This window comes from Ammospiza nelsoni, chromosome 5, assembly GCF_027579445.1.
Source record: "Ammospiza nelsoni isolate bAmmNel1 chromosome 5, bAmmNel1.pri, whole genome shotgun sequence".
Lineage (NCBI taxonomy): Eukaryota > Metazoa > Chordata > Aves > Passeriformes > Passerellidae > Ammospiza > Ammospiza nelsoni.
The window spans coordinates 36,962,464-36,981,029 of record NC_080637.1 but is presented as its reverse complement, the minus strand read 5'-3'; the positions used below and the strand labels follow the sequence as shown (position 1 = coordinate 36,981,029).

The window sequence follows — 18,566 nt, the reverse complement described above, 5'->3', positions numbered from 1 at the left end:
AATCCTTGTTTAAGTATTACTTAAGGGTTAGAAGTCCAAACTAGAAAACAGCTGTGAATTTACAAGCCATGCATCTGCTAAAACAATTTAGGAGAAGCTGTTACTCATTTGCCTTTTAAAATTGTGAAGTCAAGATATCAAAAATGAGCATCCTTTTGAAAGATGAGCTAATACAACAGCAGGGTTTGTGCAGAGATCAAAAGCTGTGATATATTTTGGAGATGAGCAGATTATGGGATGTTTGGACTTTGAAGGCAGTTATTGTTCAGAACTCAAAAAATGTTCCAGCAAATTTTGAGACATTGCATTATGAGTTTTTATAGGTGTTTACTGCAAACTGGTGCCAGAATTGCTAAGAAGCACACAGCTAATAATAATTAATATAATCCTGTATAATAAGGGGGCTTTCTCATGTGTGAAAAAATTGATATTCATGAAGTTCTCTTACAAAAGGTCTGGATTGAATTAAAACTTCTAAAAGAGAGGGAAATTTAAGGAATCTCTTCCGATGGATAACTGAAAACTACAGGGAAGAGGGATCATTTTAATGTGAGCAAACTTGCAAGCATAGTTATGTGAAATATGAATTTTAAAAGCCTTGAATGAATGAACTATATGAAAGAGAGCATTTTATAATCTAAAAAACCCATGCAGAAGTCAGATAAAGGAAATTGGAATGGAAAACTGCTATTAGAAAAAGAAAATTAATTTATTAATGTGCTGTATTACAAGCAATGGCTTGAACAATTCCATAATAGAGCCTTAGAATACTGAGTGAGAAGAAATTACAGAAAAGCAGAAAGGTTTCTACCAGGTCAAATTTATCAGAATTATTAATATTTTTATAATACATTATCTTCCTCTTGGAAATAAACTTTATTTATTTAATTTCCCAAGAGAAAAGTTATTTTAACAGTGGTGGGGTTTAAAAGTCAAAAGTTGTCTTGAGGGCAAATACTGAGCTGTTAGTGCTGGGTGTTGGGTACCTAGCTAGTGTGCCATTTCTCTCCTACTTCAGTGAATATCCCTGGGACATGTTGGAATTGCAGAGGTGCCTGATTTCTAGCCCCAGAGACAGGGTTCTTTTGCATGCTGTCCCCCTGGGAAGGCTGGGGTGCTCTCCAGCCAGGCTCCTGGCTCTGCAGCACAGCCTGCAGAAGCATCCCGAGTTCGGTCTAGGTGCAGCTTCTCATTGCCTTCTGGCAAAATAGGCACCATTCCCTCACCCTCTGCAACCTCCTCCCCAAAACCCAACCTTCTGTCACTTGCATTTTTTTATTACCAGCATGTTGATGAACAGCTGACAGATTTCAGATTCATGCTTTCACAGCTTCACATTCGCAGATGGCAATATTCTAGCATATTTTTAAAAAATGAAGTTGGAGGTGGACACTTTTTGAAAATTTGGCACAAAAATGTTATGCATTTCATTTAACATCTCCTGTATTATTTGCAGGTGGAAGACTGGAAATCAGTTTAAACCCAGGGCACAACTAGACTATTCTGAAACTTTTAGGATGTGTTCCTTTTATGTTCTGCATCTGGTTAGAGCATTGCTACATTTTCCTATCACATGAAGCTCTCAGTTTTCTCCCCAAATGGAATTTTGAGATGAGATACCAGAGCAAATCAGAGAATACTATTTTAAATTGGAATTGGAACTGGCTTCCCAGGGAAGGGATGGGATCACCACCATCCCTGGAGGTATTTAAAAGATGTAGATGTAGATGTGGCACTGGTGGATATGGTGAGCAAGGCAGTGCTGGATTAGCAGTTGGACTTGATGATCTTAGATGTCTTTTTCAAACGTAGTAATTCTGATTCTTATAGGATTGTAAACGTGAATTGTACTATGCAGAAAGAGATAGTCCCTGGGAAATACTGAAGCTGTAAAAGATGACTGTAGCTTAACAACTCTTTGTTTTTGAGAATGGTATGGGCACCTTTTTAAAACATGAAAAGCAGAAAATTCTGTGTTGGCCTCCTCAGAGCAGTATTAGACTTTCATAAGACTATGAACTACTAAAGAGGAAAGTGGAAGTTGTTCTCCTTGACCTTAAGACTGCTAATTTGCAAAAGTAGCAAGATCAGACTTCTTGAAGAAGCCTGGCCTTTTTAGTGAAACAATGCAAAACTCCATCAATCTGAAGAATACTAAACTGTAGCCACATTATCCTATTAAGCTGATGCTAAATATAGAAAGGATTTTCAGTTTCTTACAGGGATTTCCTTACTTGTGACTAAATGCAGCACCATGGTTTTATGAAAATCTTATTTTCTTCATGCCTTTGAATGTTTTTGGTGCAATGAAGTTTGGCAGTCTGATTGTCTTCAGATGATGCCATTGTCTAGATGCATTTTTTTGCATTTTTCTAGCATAAAAAATAAGTTTTTTTTCTGAACTGGAACACTGGAAAGGGGGGTAGAGGGAGCACTGAACAACATGGTTTTCTTAAATTCTTATGAAATCTGCCACGTGAAGCTGTGATCACATAGAAATAAAAATAAACAGCTTTCCCTGTTATGTCAGTGTCATAACATTGACTGTAACTCTTACATTTCTGAAACTCCTCTTAGTTTTGTTTGGAAATCACAGCAATAAAATTTATTTAGTTACTGCTGTTTATAACCTCTACTTAAACTTTGAGAACTGTGCTTTATACCTCTGAATAATGGAGCAATTAGAGACCTTAAGAGCATGAGGACTGTGCTCAGAGAAGAACACATGCACAAATTTAATAGCTCCATCTGTAATTACTGAAGTGTTTCCTCAATACAGGACATTATCTGAACAAGGTCCCAGTGTCAAATAACCTCTCTAACATGAATTGCAAAACTGTCCTTGGCTTACTTAAGCAAGACTAGGTCTCGGGAAGCAACTGGCTTATGGCATGGGCATTTCCAAGACATTTATCACCAACATCATAGAATCATACAATAGATTGGAAAAGATCTTAAGATAATTGAATCCAACTGATTACACAACAAGTCCAAGTCCAGCACTAGACCAGCTTTAAGTGCCACATCTGCACATCTGAAACTGCAGAACTTTTGGCAGCATCTCTGCTCTGTGCAAACTCCAGGCAGGCTGCTTGGGCTTTTTTCTCCAGAGATAAAGAAGATGGATGGTTCATGTCTAGAAACTGATGTTACCTTTGTCTTAGATGCCTCTTTCATTAAGGGTCAAATTGATAAATTGATCTTTGTGAGTGTCTGTTGACAGAAAAATATCCAGATCTGTCTGTCTCCTCATTCAGGAACTGTAACATGAAGTAACATGGCTCTGCTGCAGTGCCTCTCACAGTGTTTTGCTTGCTCTTGCAGATGTGCAGGCCAAGACATGGACATTTGCCCTCCACTGCCTCAGAAACAGTTTTATTTTCAGCACTTGGGCTCTTCTGAGAAAGGAGTGTGCCACCAGAGCCTGCCTGGGAGGCAGCTCCTGCTCAGGTGTCCATGGGATGAACATGTTCCCACACTGACTCCTGAAATTGCTTCTCATTTTTGGTGTTGCGGGAAATCCCTGGTGAAACCATCCTGTCATGTGAGCTCCAGGTGTACTTCAAGAACTCTTAGTGGAAGAGCATTTGGCTATGTTAGAAGCTTTAAGCAGCATTCATATTACCAGTTTGCTTTTATTTTTTTCATTCTGCAGGCTACTGAATGCACTATGTAGATTATTCCCTTGTTTTCTTTGCATGTGCCTTCACTGCTGTCTGTCTTCTGCAGTTTTCCTAGCTTCAACGCTGCCCATCCTGTATTCAGGACTTACCCCCTGGCTCCTTTGCCTGTCTCCTCATTACAGTGCAGCTGTAGCCTGCATGAGAACTGCTGGGAAGAGAAAAGGTAAGTGAACTTGGACCCAAATCACGAGGACAGAGAAGCACAAGACTGAGACTTCTTTTTAAGCCAACTAAAACTTGTTGGAGATGTTGTCTTTTGCAGTTAGGTCCAGCCCAGCTTGGAATGAATGCAGTTCTCTGCAACATCTTTTGTATAGCTGCCACAGTTGGGAACATTAAATTCTGGAACCACAAAATGCTGTCTAAAAAGCAGCACAGCTGTCAATGAAAAGCAGTTTGCAACTGGAATATGTCCAGTGCCTGAGCCACTGCAGAGGGACATGCCAAAAAACCAGAAAGAGATGATTGCTTAGAAACCAAATTCAGAAATTAGGTTTTCCAACCACATATTTACTGAACTATTCATTTACTAATCAATATGATAGTACTGAGCAGAATTATTGGAATGCTGAATATATATCATAAGCTATCAAAAATAATGACAAATACTGACATGATTCTGTCCTTTTTAAGACTTATTGTAATAGTGAATTTCCTTCAGATCCAAAGATAAATATAACAAAAATAGGTGCATTAGCCAAATTAATGTCAGGAATTAAACATTCCTCAGAGGTAGCTACAAGAAGTTACTTAAACAAAAGTTTTTATATTCTTGTCCTAGACAGAAGCTCTGAAATAAGTTTTATCCATAATCCTCAGTACTCTTTAACTAGAGAATAATTTCTAGAGCTCTGTTGTCTTTATTACTAGGAAGCCTGTTTCACTTGTCTGTGTTTAAATCTTTAGGCGTAACAGGTAATTTTTTTATTTAATCATTCCTGCATTGTCTGTGTCTTTTTAAAAATACTAAACAAACTATGTTATATGCTTATCCAAGTTTTCAAATGAGATGTTTTGTAACAGCTGGCAGGGCAGGCAGGCATATGCTTAGCAACAGATGTGCTCCAGGTCATGGTCTGTAGTTCACTGTAGATCCCTGGGGAAATTTGTGGGCATGGCTTTGTCTCAGTGGGGCTGTTACTGCCATGTCTGAGCCAAAGGAAGGGGTTGGAACTGCAGCTGTCTGATTCCCTGTAGAAGCTTCAGCACACAGAGCAGAGAGGTGCAAGCATCTGTCTATGGCCAGCACTGGAATTTAATTCACTGCCTTCCTACAAAGCCCAGCCCAGCCCCCTGGGCAGTGTGGCTGTCTTCTGCAGGGCACACCTCTGGTGTTCCAGCTGCACTGCCAGCAGCACTGCCAACACCCTTTTGGGTTCTGAATCTGATTTCAGCCCTGCAGCCAGCTGCCTTGGTTGGGACCCAGCAGTGGTGTAAGTGTAGAGTATCCAAAGCTTGATACTAAGCTGTGAAATTCCTGACAAAAGTTTTAGGGAGTCAGATGGAACACGCTGCCTGTCCAAGAAGCAGTATTGTGTGACAGCCACCATGCTGCTGTGCTGCAGCATGTGTCTGTGTCCCCTTCTCCTGAGGATTTCACAAGGATGTTTTCTCCCTTTGTGGTGGGCTTCACTCACAGGGCTGCTGGCAGGGAAGCACAGCTGTGCAGTCAGTGCCACACATATCACAGCCCCCTCCTCATTCCTTTTTGCCTCCATGGCTTTGCAGAGTAGTCACATCATGACAGAAATATTTGTATCATGCACATCTCGGTGTTTAACAATATCATGTGCTTGGTATAAGCTGCAAGTGGTACCACGTGGCACAAGGCAGTGGGAGGCAGGGGATCTGCTCCAGTCTCTCTTTGGGAGCTCAGCTGTAGGTGATTTTATTTTCAGAGATAGAGGAGTTCGTGTTTTTGCCCACTGTGTAGGTGGATGGATTTGGATTATTCAGGTCCCAGTGGGAGGAGAACAGAAGTGGACTGGATGGTCCCTGAGTCTGTGCACTGGGCTGTCTGCACCAAGACCCCAGGGATCTGTTGGATGGAGACTGTGCTGTGAGGGCTTGAAACAGTCTACCCCAAATCAGTCTCAGTGGCCAAATCCTGCTGGTCCTCCTATGCTGGGGCTCAGGGAGTGAGTGGGCTGGAGGGAGGAGCCGTGCTGCACAGGGAGGCAGACACTGCAGAGGGGCAGGTCAGTGGGGAGAGCTGTGCCAGGGCCTGGGCACAAGTATGGGACACCTTGGTGGGGTGCAGCATCCCCACTGCGTGTCCTCTCCTGCTCACAGCCAGAGACATTGGCCCCTTTGCCACAACATTCTACCTCACTCCTCCCCAGTCCCCTTGTTTTCTCTTTTAGGGCTTGGCTTGGCTCCTACACACTGAGGGACTGCACAGAGCATCCCCCAGGATGCATGCACAGAAAAGCATTTGCTCCCTGGGTGCTCTAGTTATAAGATCCTCCTTTCCTAGGCATCACTACAGCCACCAGCTTATCTTCTTCCTGAGCCATCTTGTCCCCCATGCATCCCCTGCAGCTGGAAACTGGGAGACAACTCTGCATTTCTGGTCCTAATGCAGTTTTCTTCCTGGTGCCCTATGTACTGCATTGTCACAATGAAGGTGGTGCCAATATGTTTGTCAGCAGAACCAGCCCAACATGGTGTGGCCAAGGTTTGTCTGATGGCTCTGTGGGCTTGGTGTGGACTCTAGAGGCCTAGTTGTCAGAGATACAGTTGTCATTATGCATTTTGCTTAAGAGATTGTGTTCATTTTCTTCATAGCAGCTCATGTGGGATATTTTTTGGATCTTCAAAACAAACTGTTTTGATGATACACCCACGTTTTAGCCCTTGCTGAGCGGTGCTGATACAAGATTCAAGGCCATTTCTGCTTCCCAGCTACCTTGCCAGTGACCAGGATGAGTGTGCACAAAAAGCTGTGGGGGGACACAGCTGGGACAGCTGATCCCAGCTGACCAAAGGAATGTCCAAGACTACCATATGACATGATGCTCAGCTGTAAAAGCTTGTGAGGGAGGGAACTCTCCAGGGCTGCTGTTGCTTGGAGTCTGTCAGCATTGATCAGCTGGTGATGAGCAACATTTTGGGGTTTTTTTTCCATGACATTTTTTTCTGGGCTTTGTTTTTCTAATTTTGTTAGTTTTAATTTTACTTATTAAACTCTCTTTATCTCATGAGTTTTTCCAATTTACATATACTCCCAGAACCTGCTTATGGTCGCATTTAAGGTGATAAGAGGGCTTGTTTGTTTTGCTTGGATGTTTTTACATCCAATTAGGCTTAATTATTGAATTTAGCGTATACATAGAAAATGAATTTTTTTTCCTTTTCTTGCAACACTATTTTCTCTTTCAAGACCAACTTAAGGCAGTTTTAAGGAAACATCAAAAGCACAGCAGCTGATATTGAAATGCAAGTACTGGCTTCACATAACTGCATGTGGTCTTTAGCCTCATTGGATTACAAGGCCACCAGTGTTTCTGAATAAATTTTGCATAGCATCAAATAAGTTACAATACAAAATAATACAAATTACCACCTTCCCCCCCGAAAGGATTTTAAGGAAAACTAAAAGGAGAATTCTATTCTTTCACTGGCATGCTGGAGCTTCATGGACAGCAGACATTGCTAAATACTCAAGGAAGGATCCCAGGAGCTTTTGAAAGGGGCTTTGTGTGTAAGGTTCTCTGCAGGGGGAAGCTGAGACATTACTCTCAGCCTTGGAAAATGCCCTTCCTTGTAGGAACCTGTGCTGTGAAGAAGCAGCTCATCTCTTTGGTCACAGGTGGCTCAGGAGGGTGCCCGATAACTGGGAAGGGTGACTGATGACTGGGAAGGGTGTCTGATAACCTCTCTGAGGCTCCACACACTGAGCTGCAGATGAGAAATCTGCACAGGGCCTGTGAGTGCTGAGGCACTGCTAGAGACCACTAATTCCCAGTCATGCTATACTAGCACGGAAAGAAAACCAAATCTGTGTCATCATCCTCTCCTCCCCCTGCAAGAAAGGGAATGTTATCTTTCTCATCAGATGCTGCTGCAGGTAATGCTTGTGAGCATGCTTGCAGTGAGCAGTATGTGTGCAGATGGACTGCACATTTCAGAGCTCAGCACTGAATTTTTAGGGCTGTCTGGGGTGGTGTGTTGTTCCACTGGCCACCATCACATCATACAGAGCTGCCTGGAAAGCACAGAGAAGACACAACTCTGTCTGGAAGCTTGAATGTGGGTTTGTGCCTCGAGCCAGCAAAGCTGTGGCAGGCTGGTTTTCACCTCTGGGGACAGGAGTTTGGTGGTCAGGACATGCTCTCATCGCGCTGTCTCTTGGGCAGCATCCCCACAGGCTCCTTTCCCTCAGTGTATGGGCACTTCACAGCCTTCCCCTGGCTTTAATTCAGGCACACTCATCATGCACTTGTCTGGACCTGGATTACAAATTTATTTACCAGCACTCTCTTTATACGTTTTTCCTGGAGATAAGGAGCAAGGATTGATAAAAAAGTAAGAAAGATGAAAAATTATACTTACAAAGGAATACCGTTATACTTACAAAGTAGTACTGTATATCTTTAGAATACTTCTTTAATATAATAGTTGTCCTAAAATAATGTTGTCTAGGAAATCACAGAAAAAAAAATACTTTGGAAAAATTAATATAGTTTAATGGATGTCCATTAGTGCACTTCCTTACTTTTTGCTTTCTCAGTCATTAATCAAAAAAATTCATGTTTATGGTTTACAAACAATAAAACTAAACTAATAACCAAAGTAAATCTCTTAAATAATAATATCAAATGACTGATACTGTGTTTTTGTGATCTTGATTGCACTGGGTTAATTTTTTCCCATCTCAATAAAAACTAGAAATTTTTTTAAATTTTTCTTTAACACTATCAAAATATGATTTTCTCTTGTGGAGTGCAGAGACTGCTATATGCTGGAGACAGACAGTTTTCTCTAGAACTAACTTTGTACTTCTAGCATGTGAAGAAGTGAAAGCATAATGTTTTTACTGGACAATAATAAAGAGATTATGGCAGCAGTTGTGTTGTGTGAGTCCTGTTTAGAGTTAAGGGTTCTTAACCTTTTGGCTTCCCCCCTTTTGTATCAAACACTTAATGAATGCCGTTGTAAGGCATGAACACCATGAACAACTGTTAACAAGTTATGATGGAAAGCTGAAAGAAGTACCTTGTGTAAAAAGTCTTTGTCAAATTTCTGTTTCAACAAAGTTACTTTCAGATTCCATATCTATTAGTCCTTTACATTGAGAACATGATCAGCTGTCCTTCAAAAAAATTTGCTGAATTTGCTTTAGTTTCTAGGTGAGCTGCTTCTGACATGGTAGCCTTTGCAATCACGTTCACATTCTCAAGAGGAACAGCACATCAGTCCTGTTTCAGCATGCAGAGGTTAAATGTCACTTGTCACACTGACCCTCCAAGCAGGATGGATCTGAGAGGACAATGAATGCTGCAGAGGGAGAAGTTATTCTGCTGCAAATATGCGACACACACAAATATGTTCATGTTCACAAGAACACCCCAGTAGTCATTAAAATATTCAGCCTAACCCAAATGGAACAAAGACTATTCAAACACTCCTAATTGACATGAATACATAATTTATCTTATTTTCTTGTATTCATATCATAGCAAATCTCATTTTAGGGAAGATATTTCTTCCTGCCAAGTAGGACTGGGAGCACAGTTTTAAACTAAGAAATGGAATTTGCAGATGAAAGTGGAATGAGAACCATGAGAGCACACAGTGTGTGCCCACTGCTCAGTGACAGGAGGGGTGAAAGATGAGGGGAGCACTTGACAGGACAGAAGAAAAACCCCATATCAACCATAGGTGGAGTTGTTCCCATGGAATAATGTTAACAAACCTGTCATTGTTGTTTGGGGTCAAAAGAGAAAAAGGTAAACCCCAGCCTTCTATCTGGGGACCTGTGAAAAAGTTTAGAAATATTTGCTTTTCTGTTGATCTTATTCAAATCTCAGTGCAGCTTGTTCTCATAACTTTATGAAGATTATGTAATGTAAATTTACTACAGGAAGAGTTCATTTGCAGTTTGATGAAGGAGAAACCTGGTGACTCCTGGCCAGTGGAGAGAGTTGGCACTGACTAGAAAACTTGGAGACCACTTGCAACATACATCAGATTAAGGTCAATCCCTGCCTTTGACGTGGGATGTCCAAGGTTTCTTTCCTTCTTTGGCCTCTAATTGCAGGTGTGAGAAGACCCAGACTGTTGCATCATGCTCATGGGAAAGTTGAATTGCAGAAGGAAAAACTAAGAAATAAGAAAAAGGGGAAGTACAAGGACAATAATCTTTCTTCAGTTTATGTGGTTTTATGTCTCACTCTGCCTCTCAGCATGGAAGACACTTACAAATGTAGCTCTTTGGGCCACCAGAGGAAGGATATAAATGGTTTTGATAGAATCAGTCAGAGTGATGGGCTGCGAATGCTCCATATTGCTTTACATGCAGCCTTTGAGCTTCTGCCCACATTTCTTGTATGCCTCACCAGCAGCAAGATAAGTTTAGAAATATGACTTTTTCAGAAAACTCACATGAAAGTGCACACTGGTTTGCAGATTGGCCTCAAGCACATTTTTGTTCTTTTTCTCAAAAAAGCATCAAAATGGCATCTGCCTTCATATTTTCAAACCAGAGTGATCCTGTGAAATTGTATTTTGAAATTGCACAAGGATGAAGAGTACTAATGCAAGATGAAATAACTATCTATTCATTATAATGGAAGATTGAACCTTAAGATTAAGAATAATTGAATTAATGGAAAAAGCCTTAGTGAATGCCATCTTGTAAAGGCATCAGAAGCCACTGGTTAATATGTAGTGTGCCAAGAGTAGGCATTTTTAAAGTATTAAGGTGTCTTTGTGCAGACCAGGAAAAAACAGCAAAAATGCAAGAGAAAAATAACATGCTGAGTCTAAAATTTTTACTGCAATCCATTCATCCAAAGTCTGCCCCTGAAAAGATTAATGTGCTAGAAATCTAACTATGAAAGGAAATATAGATTATCTGCCCAACTCTGAAAGTGAAAAACAGTAAAGGAATAAATGGCAATGTAATAATTCAGGACTAAACTAGAAAGTTTAGTCTTTTTCTACTGCTTTTGATGATATAAGTAGATACAGAAAATGATTTCTGGGCATGGATCTGGAGGAAAAAATATATTCTTTTAGTGTATTTAAAGTCTTTGAATTAAAACTTAGGCATATGTTCTGGACATTATTATTTTTCTTCTCTTCTTGTAAGATTACTCCTCCTCCAAAAATGTCCATATTGATAGAATTTGGGAATACCGTCTAACATATGAAAGCATATCTGAATATGGCTTATTGTGAGTGTAGAGTCCATGGTGACTGTGAGTGATCCATGTTTCATCTGTCTGTGGTCATCTTTGATTGCTTATAACAATCATATCCCTTACTGGACTTGCATTTCTGTAATAAAAATTACTATGTGGGAATTGAAAGTTTGTTTTTCTACAGTCATGTACGTACACAACTTTTTCCATCAAAGGCCAGTGCAGTAAATATTCACAGTTCTAAACCTGGCTTGTTCTTTTGTGATAATTAAAATAGTGCATTGAATTCATATCATAGTCTGTGCAGAGATGGGTTTAACTCAAATTAAACAGAGGTTCCAGTAATATTCAATGACAAAAGTGTTTGTCGATTCAAAAATGCTCATGGGTATGATTCTAATAAATGCATTACAAAATATGTGATGACTCATGCAAAATATGTCAAAGCATGTGTTCAGACTAGAAAGGAGTGTCTGCTAGTTTAGAAAAATATTTATAAATAAGAAACATTTTTTTCCACCAGATTAAACAAATTGATGTTTACTTTGCTTCAGGCAGCAAGTTTTTGCCTTCTCTGTACCACCAATATGGGTTATTTCACTTGTCTTGTCTTGTATTTTGCTACATTGAGAAACCTTTAGACATTCCATAATGCCACAGTTCATCTGAGGTCAACTGAGGTCAATCTAAAATGTGTCTGGTTCTCATCTGAAATTTTTCAATCCCTGAATGACCCTCACAGAGCCTTCTGAATGCTTTTTTTTTTTCCTGTAAGCTTTTAGAAAAGATGGACCATTCTGTTACTAGAAAAAAAATCAAAGAAATTCCACTACTGAGAACTCCGCCTCTCCCTGGTGCAAGGGGCTGAGAACACAGCCCAAGTGGCATTAAGGATGCAGTAAGCATGCTAATTGCTTCAGTTTCCTCCTGCCAAGCCTCACCCTTTTTATCTGAGCTCTGGCTCAGTTTTCATCAGGCAGTACAGAATCTTGTGCTGGTCCTTGTTTGCTGCATTTGAAGTACAGGTACAGAATCTTGTGCTGGTCCTTGTTTGCCGCACTTGAAGTGCAGGTACCTGTGACATCTGGGCCTTTCTTGCACTTTGAACTCTTCCCTGTCTGGAAGTGCAGGAGTCAGTACTGCCCTTTGGAAGTGGGAATGCTTCAGTCATTTCCTGGTAATTACACTCTGCTAGGAAGTGCCCCAGTATTTTTGACATGATTTGCAAAGGTCTTCATTATCTGTATGTTTAAGTATCCAGTAACATTCTGATCTCCAGTTTTCTTCACAGTGTTGTAACTGTTGTCCAGTTCTCCATGGAAAGCTGAGAGTTTATCTACAAAGCACATCCTGGTGTTTAAAGCACTATCTGACGTTTGCAAGATCTAATGAAATCAGTCAACATGGGTTGAGTAGCCTGTTCAGGAGACTGGCATAATGCAATGACGTGTTCTCCAGCACCTGATAGAATTTCTACAGCCTCTCACTATCACTTACTGTGTCATTGTCATTGTATTCTGCTGTCACTAAACTTCAGGACTTCTTCAGCTTCTGGAACTCTTGCTTAGATTTTCATCCCAAGTCCACTTAAAGCCTCTGCCTTGTAATTGAGCAGGGAAATTAGCCCTAAATCCCTCACTTCTCTAATATTTAGAGTCTTTGGCATCCTTCCTGGGTGACACACACTCTAGTGAGGGCACCAGAATTTTATTCTTTTAACCTCTGCATTTTTCCACCATGGATTTCTTTTCTTCACAGTAGTCCTGACCCCAGTTATCAGTTTTTATCAGTTTTTTGCAGCCAATCTGGAAGCTGTCTGCTTTATCCTTTTTTTGTAAAGTTTTGGCATATCCATCATTTAACTCTCTCCAATATAAGGCAACCTGCTTCTGAGATGGAATATGTAAGTGCTTTTCACTGTGCATGTTTCTGCCAGAAACTCTTGGTCATGGCTGCAGACAACCGAGATGACTGTCAGGGCTAGTATCTAAACCTTCATGCTGAGAAATGATCCCTTCCTAGCAGAGTAGGTAGGCACACTTGAATGAATGCACTTATGCAAGATCCATTGATTTCAGATGTACATAAACCATGTCTTAGTTTTGAGTGTCTTAGTGAAAAACCTTTGAGTGTCTTAGTGAATCACCTTTATGATCAAAATCCAGATTTCCAAGTAATGCCCTTTGAGGAGATAAAGATCTTGTAAGGTATTTCTGTGAGAAACTGCTTAAAGATTATTTTCTTTTCTAATTCTTCAGTAAGGTGACTCAGCTTCTTCTGATCATTAACAAATATCTGCTGGAAATCTTTAACCAGTTCAGGAAAATTCTGGCAGCTTCAGACTGAATCTGTCTTTCAAATGCAACTGTCACCTCTGCTTAGTGATAGTCAGAGAGCAGGAACAAAGTCCCAAACAACCAGCATAAATTAACCTGAAAATAGAAGCATTAAATATTGAATGGCTCTGGAGACTCTACATCTTTGGGTTATTCATTAACATAATTATATGTAAGGTTTTGTCCAACAAAATTTTTCTTTGGGAAATCTCATACCTTTATCCACAGTTTATGAAACCCACCGCCTCAGGGTGGTGGTCTCACCACGTTTCTGGTCTCACCAGTCTCAGGGACCTGAAAGGACTTAGGTACTCACCTGACTTGGCCCCTCCTCCATCAGCGCTTACATCCAAAACCCAGAGCCTCCAAGTCATCACTTAGTATTGCCTAATCCCAAAGGGGTCTTGTTTTCCAGCACTACAGAGCTAAATCTGTACAGCCTCCTGCACAGCTGCCTCGGGTGTGCCGGCTGCTTTCTTTGTCTTTGGCAGAGCAGCAACTGGGAGGCTGCAACCCTCATCCAGTTTTGCAATGAGGGCTTCATGTGCTCAGATTTGTGGATGGAGGTACCATTGTCAAATCTTGAGGCCCATAAATTGTGCACATGGAAGTGGGTCACCCATGTCCTTGAGTATCCATCCTTTCAGACTTTCCTGAGCTTCCTTGCCCCCACATTGTGCTCTCTAAAGAAAGACATTGCACTATCTATAAATTTTGATCTTAAGGGTGTGTATCATAGAGAAAAAGCTGATAAGGTAATATTTTGGAAGCTGCATTAATCAAATATTTATAAACTAAAATGCAACTCCTCAGAATATCATAGAGCTATTTCCCACAAATAGAACATTAGTAAATTTTTTAAAAACTCACACCATTTTGAACTACAAATTTAATAGGAACACCTGAGTGACAGCTGGCTTTCATGAACAGAAATTTAGCTTGGAGAAAAGAGGTGATCAGGCTGGCCTATTTTGGGGAATGGCTGGCTGGGCACAAGGGATTCACAGGCATGGAAAGCATGGAACTCTCAGACAGTCAGAAGGGAAACTCACAGGGTATCAGGCTTGCTGCTGTGATCACTGATTCATCTCTTTCCTTAGAAATGTTTTTACAGCAGCTAAGGAAGATCTGGTGCTGTGCTTTCTCTACCTTGTTCAGAGTGCAATTCTGAATTTAACCCTGTTAGTGGAATACAGCCTCTTAAAATTTACTCTGTATTCCATACTCATCAAATATCTGTTGCCCAAGACCTGCTTTTCTGTTTATCCATTCACAGTCCACTGTGGTAAATGCACTATTACCTTACTGGTAGTATGTTTTCCTTCTTTGTTTACTTCTTAGTTTGACTTCCTATATGTTCATGAACCCTTGGCCTCAGACGAGATCTTGGCTCAGTTGGCACAGACCTGATGAGGATGGGGCCTGGAAGGTGTCTGTCCTGCAGGTGGATATAACCTGGTTGCCCTTTGATGGGCTCACCTCTACAGAAAGCAATCAAACTCTTAGGGTGCAAACTGCTTTTCTCTCCTCTCCTTGGTTTCTGAGGCTTGCAGCCTGCTTTGTGACACCTAGTGCACATATATAGTGCAGAGATGGCAACACAGCTCTTTAAAAGGGGAGATGTAGCCTGATACACAAGAAACCTGCAAGTTAAGGATGCTTGAGTTGTCTTCCCAGGATTGCTTCTGACTTGCTGGGAGATGTTGGGCTTAGTCTGTTCCCCAGTCCTTATAGCTGCATTAGTATTGTAATATGTGCTGATGTCTTTAATAAAGTGAGTTTTATGAATGTCAGAATGATGATTATTTGGCTCAGACTCATTCTTCTGAAATGCTTACTCACATGAAATTTTTTTTCTTTTCAGAGGTTTGAAAGAAAATTTGGCTAGTTTGTTCGTTTCAAGTAAAGTAATCTCACATTTGTCATGGTTGGATGCAAAGTTGTTCAGCACTAGCTTGCCATTCATGTTCTCAAAGAACTTCAAAAGGGATGCTTTGATGTATTTTATGGACTTCTTCCAGCTGCTATATAGCTCATAGTGTCTGTGCTTCTGTAGCAAATTGTGACTTGTGGGATTTTTACTATTTTACTGACTGCCTGAGGAAGTAGTCTGAGGGGTGCCTTTTGAACAACACACAGGAGCTGGATATCAAGATTACAGTCATAAATGGAATATTTACATCAGCAGCAAAATATCCTGTGCTCCTGAAAAGAGATAACCATTTCTAAAATCTACAATTCCCTATAGCTCCTTAGATTCCTGCAAAGGGAAATAGTGTGTGGCATTGTGCTTGTTTCTTGGCTTCATTTCCCCCTGTTTCTCAGCTTCTGAAAAGAGTCCCACTGGCTCTGCATGTCCCGTGGCACAGCTGTTATCCTCTCCAGGTGGTAACTGGGCTATTAAGCCTCCTCTCTGTGGGAGCAAATGGGTAGTGCTGGGAAGGGACCAAAGAAGCTTTAGGAACCATTTTACATGGTGAGAATGCCTGGTGCAGCCTGGCAGTGGCTGTGTGTGCATGAGAGCGTGCACTGCTGTCTGTAAGAGGGACGCTGGTGATGTCCTAACAAAGCCCTGCTCTCTCCAGGGCGTGTGTATGGAGTGATCTGTGTTGTCACTGCAGGATCCCTCACCTGGGGATTTGCTGCAGTGTCCCCTGGCCGTGGGGTAGCCTAAGGATAAATGCAAACCTGTGAGCTGCACAGGCTGACTCAGAGCTCCGCAGCACTGCAGCCAGGCAGGGGTACCAGCCACAGCTCTGCGGGCACAGGAGCTTAGCTCTTAGGGCTTGTAGCTAATTGCTAGACTTTAATCTTTATTTTGAGCCTGTGCCCATCTACAAAGTGTCCTGAGATGCTGGGGTCAAGACCAAAGCTGTTACCTGCCAAGGGATGGCTGGTGCTGTATCACAGGGGTGAGGGCTGTCCATCCTGGGGTGGGCCTGACTAAGCCAAAACTGCAGGAACTAAGGGCTGTCACTGACCATCACATACTCTGATGTTAAAAGCCATTGTTTTGAGTGGCTGAAATACGGATATTTTAAAAGAAAACATGCATCAGACCAAACCAAAAATCCCCTCAAAACTGAATGTTCCACATGGTCCAGACTTCTACCTCTGGGGCAAAGCTGAGAAGCTCAACAGTGTGTGACTGATTTTTAAGTCCATCACTTAATGCACTGTCTGTTGTTCAGATGCTATGATGAGGAACATGTTATAAGAGCTGACATGGAACAGAACGAGTTTGAAAAAAGTCAGACATCATGTTGAATTTGCGATTCAGATTGAAGTGCATTAATAATAAATTGAAAACATGTATTATACATGGAGGTTCCTATTGAAACATTTCTTGAGGGCAGATGAATTTTAGTGCCGTAGCAGAATGATAATAGTTTTAGAGGAAATGTAGATTACTGTCATTTCTCTTGCAAATTGTGTTGAGAAAAAATTATGAACAATGACAGGGCTGCTTACAGAGGGTATATCATAGGGAACTCAACCTACTGCTAAGCTCTGCACTTCCACCTCCAGCCTCAGAATCAGATCTTGCTATTTCTTTGGTGATGGAAGAATAAAAGATATGCTGTGGGCTATAGGTCCAAAAGTCACCAGGAAAATGTCCAATGATTTTAAAGGAAAAACTGTTGATGCTGGAATTAAAGTCCTGTAACTGAAGTCACATTGTCCCCAGAAATCAAATCCACTCATTTTATAAAAAATAAATGAAGCAGTGGAAGCTTTCTGGATACTCATTTTTGAGATTAACCTTAAGGATTATGTGTTGAAAGTGGTATTCAGAGGGATTTCTTCAAATCTTCCCTCCTCCATTGGAAGGCAGGGAGAGGTAGACAAGGGGTTTAGTCACAACAGCACATGCTCTGATTCCCTCAGAGCCTGTAGATCTCTCTTTGCCCCAAACCTTCCATACAACCCTTTTCTTGTGCTAATGGGCTTGTGTGGCAAGGTACTGGTAGTGGTGGGGCTACAGGAGTGGCTTCTGTGAAAAGCTGCCAGAAACTTCCACTGACAGAGCCAGTGCCAACCAGCTCCAAGCTAGACCTGCCACAGAGTAAGGCCAAGCCAATCACCTCTGTGATTACATGTTTATGAGGGGGAAAAAGGAAGAAAAAAGCAGTTGTTGCTCAGAAATAATAGTGGCCAGAGAAGAGCAGAGTGAGAATATGTGAGAGAAACAACTGTGCAGAGACCAAGGTCGGTGAATAAGGACTCCTTTCCCTGGGGCAGAAGCAGTGGCAGAAAGAACATGTGATGAACTGATCATAGCCCCGTCCTCACCGTGTCCCTGTGCTGCTGCAGGGAGGACATTGAGAACCAAGAACAAACTTAAGCCCAGGAAGTAGGAGAGATGCTGGGGAAAGGTGTTCATAGGATTTGTTTTCATTCTCATTATCCTGCTCTGATTTTGATTAGTAATAAATTCAGCTAATTCCTCCAAGTCAAGGCCATTTTGCCCATTACAGTAATCAGTGAGTGATCTTTCCCTGTCCTTTTCTCAGCTCAAGAGTCTTTCATTACATTATCTCTCCCTTGTCCAACTGAGGAGGGCAGTGATAGAGCAGCTTTGGTGAGTAGCAAAGGTTTAGCCCACATCAGTGCATGTAAGGAGCATAAAGATGGTTTTAATGAGATCTGCCTGTGCCCTGGAAATAGGAGAAATGGCAGCAGGCAACATCTGGTGCTCAAGAGGGAAAAGGGAGATTTGCTTATGCTGGAGGGCAAGTACTGCTAAATTCTTGGTAAACTTCAAAATCCTCTGAGTACAAAGAATCTTTGCTCCTCCCCAGAGCTGTAACTCAGCTCAGGAGCCTGCTAAGTGGCCCTAGGGGCTCTGGCTAACAGAGCCTTACCGAGGTAACCTGCCCCTTACAGAGATAAAGGTGCCTGCTTCCCCCCTGAGAGTTGTAGTAGAGGTCTCACTGCAGAGAGAGTAGAGCAGCTTGGCAGTTCTGAACCCAAACTCTGCCCCTTGTCTTTCTACATGCAGATCTTTCTGCTGAGACATTGCTTGAGGACCCTCAAGCGTTGTGTTTGACCTTGTAACCTCCCTTCTGCCAAGCGTGAATACATCATGCTGGCAGGACACTCCTTTCCTGCTTCCTGCCTGAGCCATGTTGGTGGCTTTGGGCCCTTTGAAATGCCTGCCCACCATTCAGTGCCTTTCT

The 18,566-nt window shown here is 41.6% G+C and overlaps 1 protein-coding gene across 2 annotated transcripts in view; it reads left to right on the top strand.

Moving 5' to 3' along the window:
• KCNC2 (potassium voltage-gated channel subfamily C member 2) overlaps positions 1–18,566 on the top strand; it is a 144,390-nt gene that overhangs the window by 102,521 nt on the left and 23,303 nt on the right. The window contains exon 4 of one of the 2 annotated variants that reach the window (XM_059471568.1): positions 3,730–4,155. The exons of the other annotated variant lie outside the window; for it this stretch is intronic. Within the exon in view, the coding sequence (XP_059327551.1) occupies positions 3,730–3,854 (125 nt within the window). The 3' untranslated portion in view covers positions 3,855–4,155. Of the gene's footprint in view, positions 1–3,729; positions 4,156–18,566 lie in introns of those variants that run through there. 2 annotated transcript variants of the gene reach the window in all.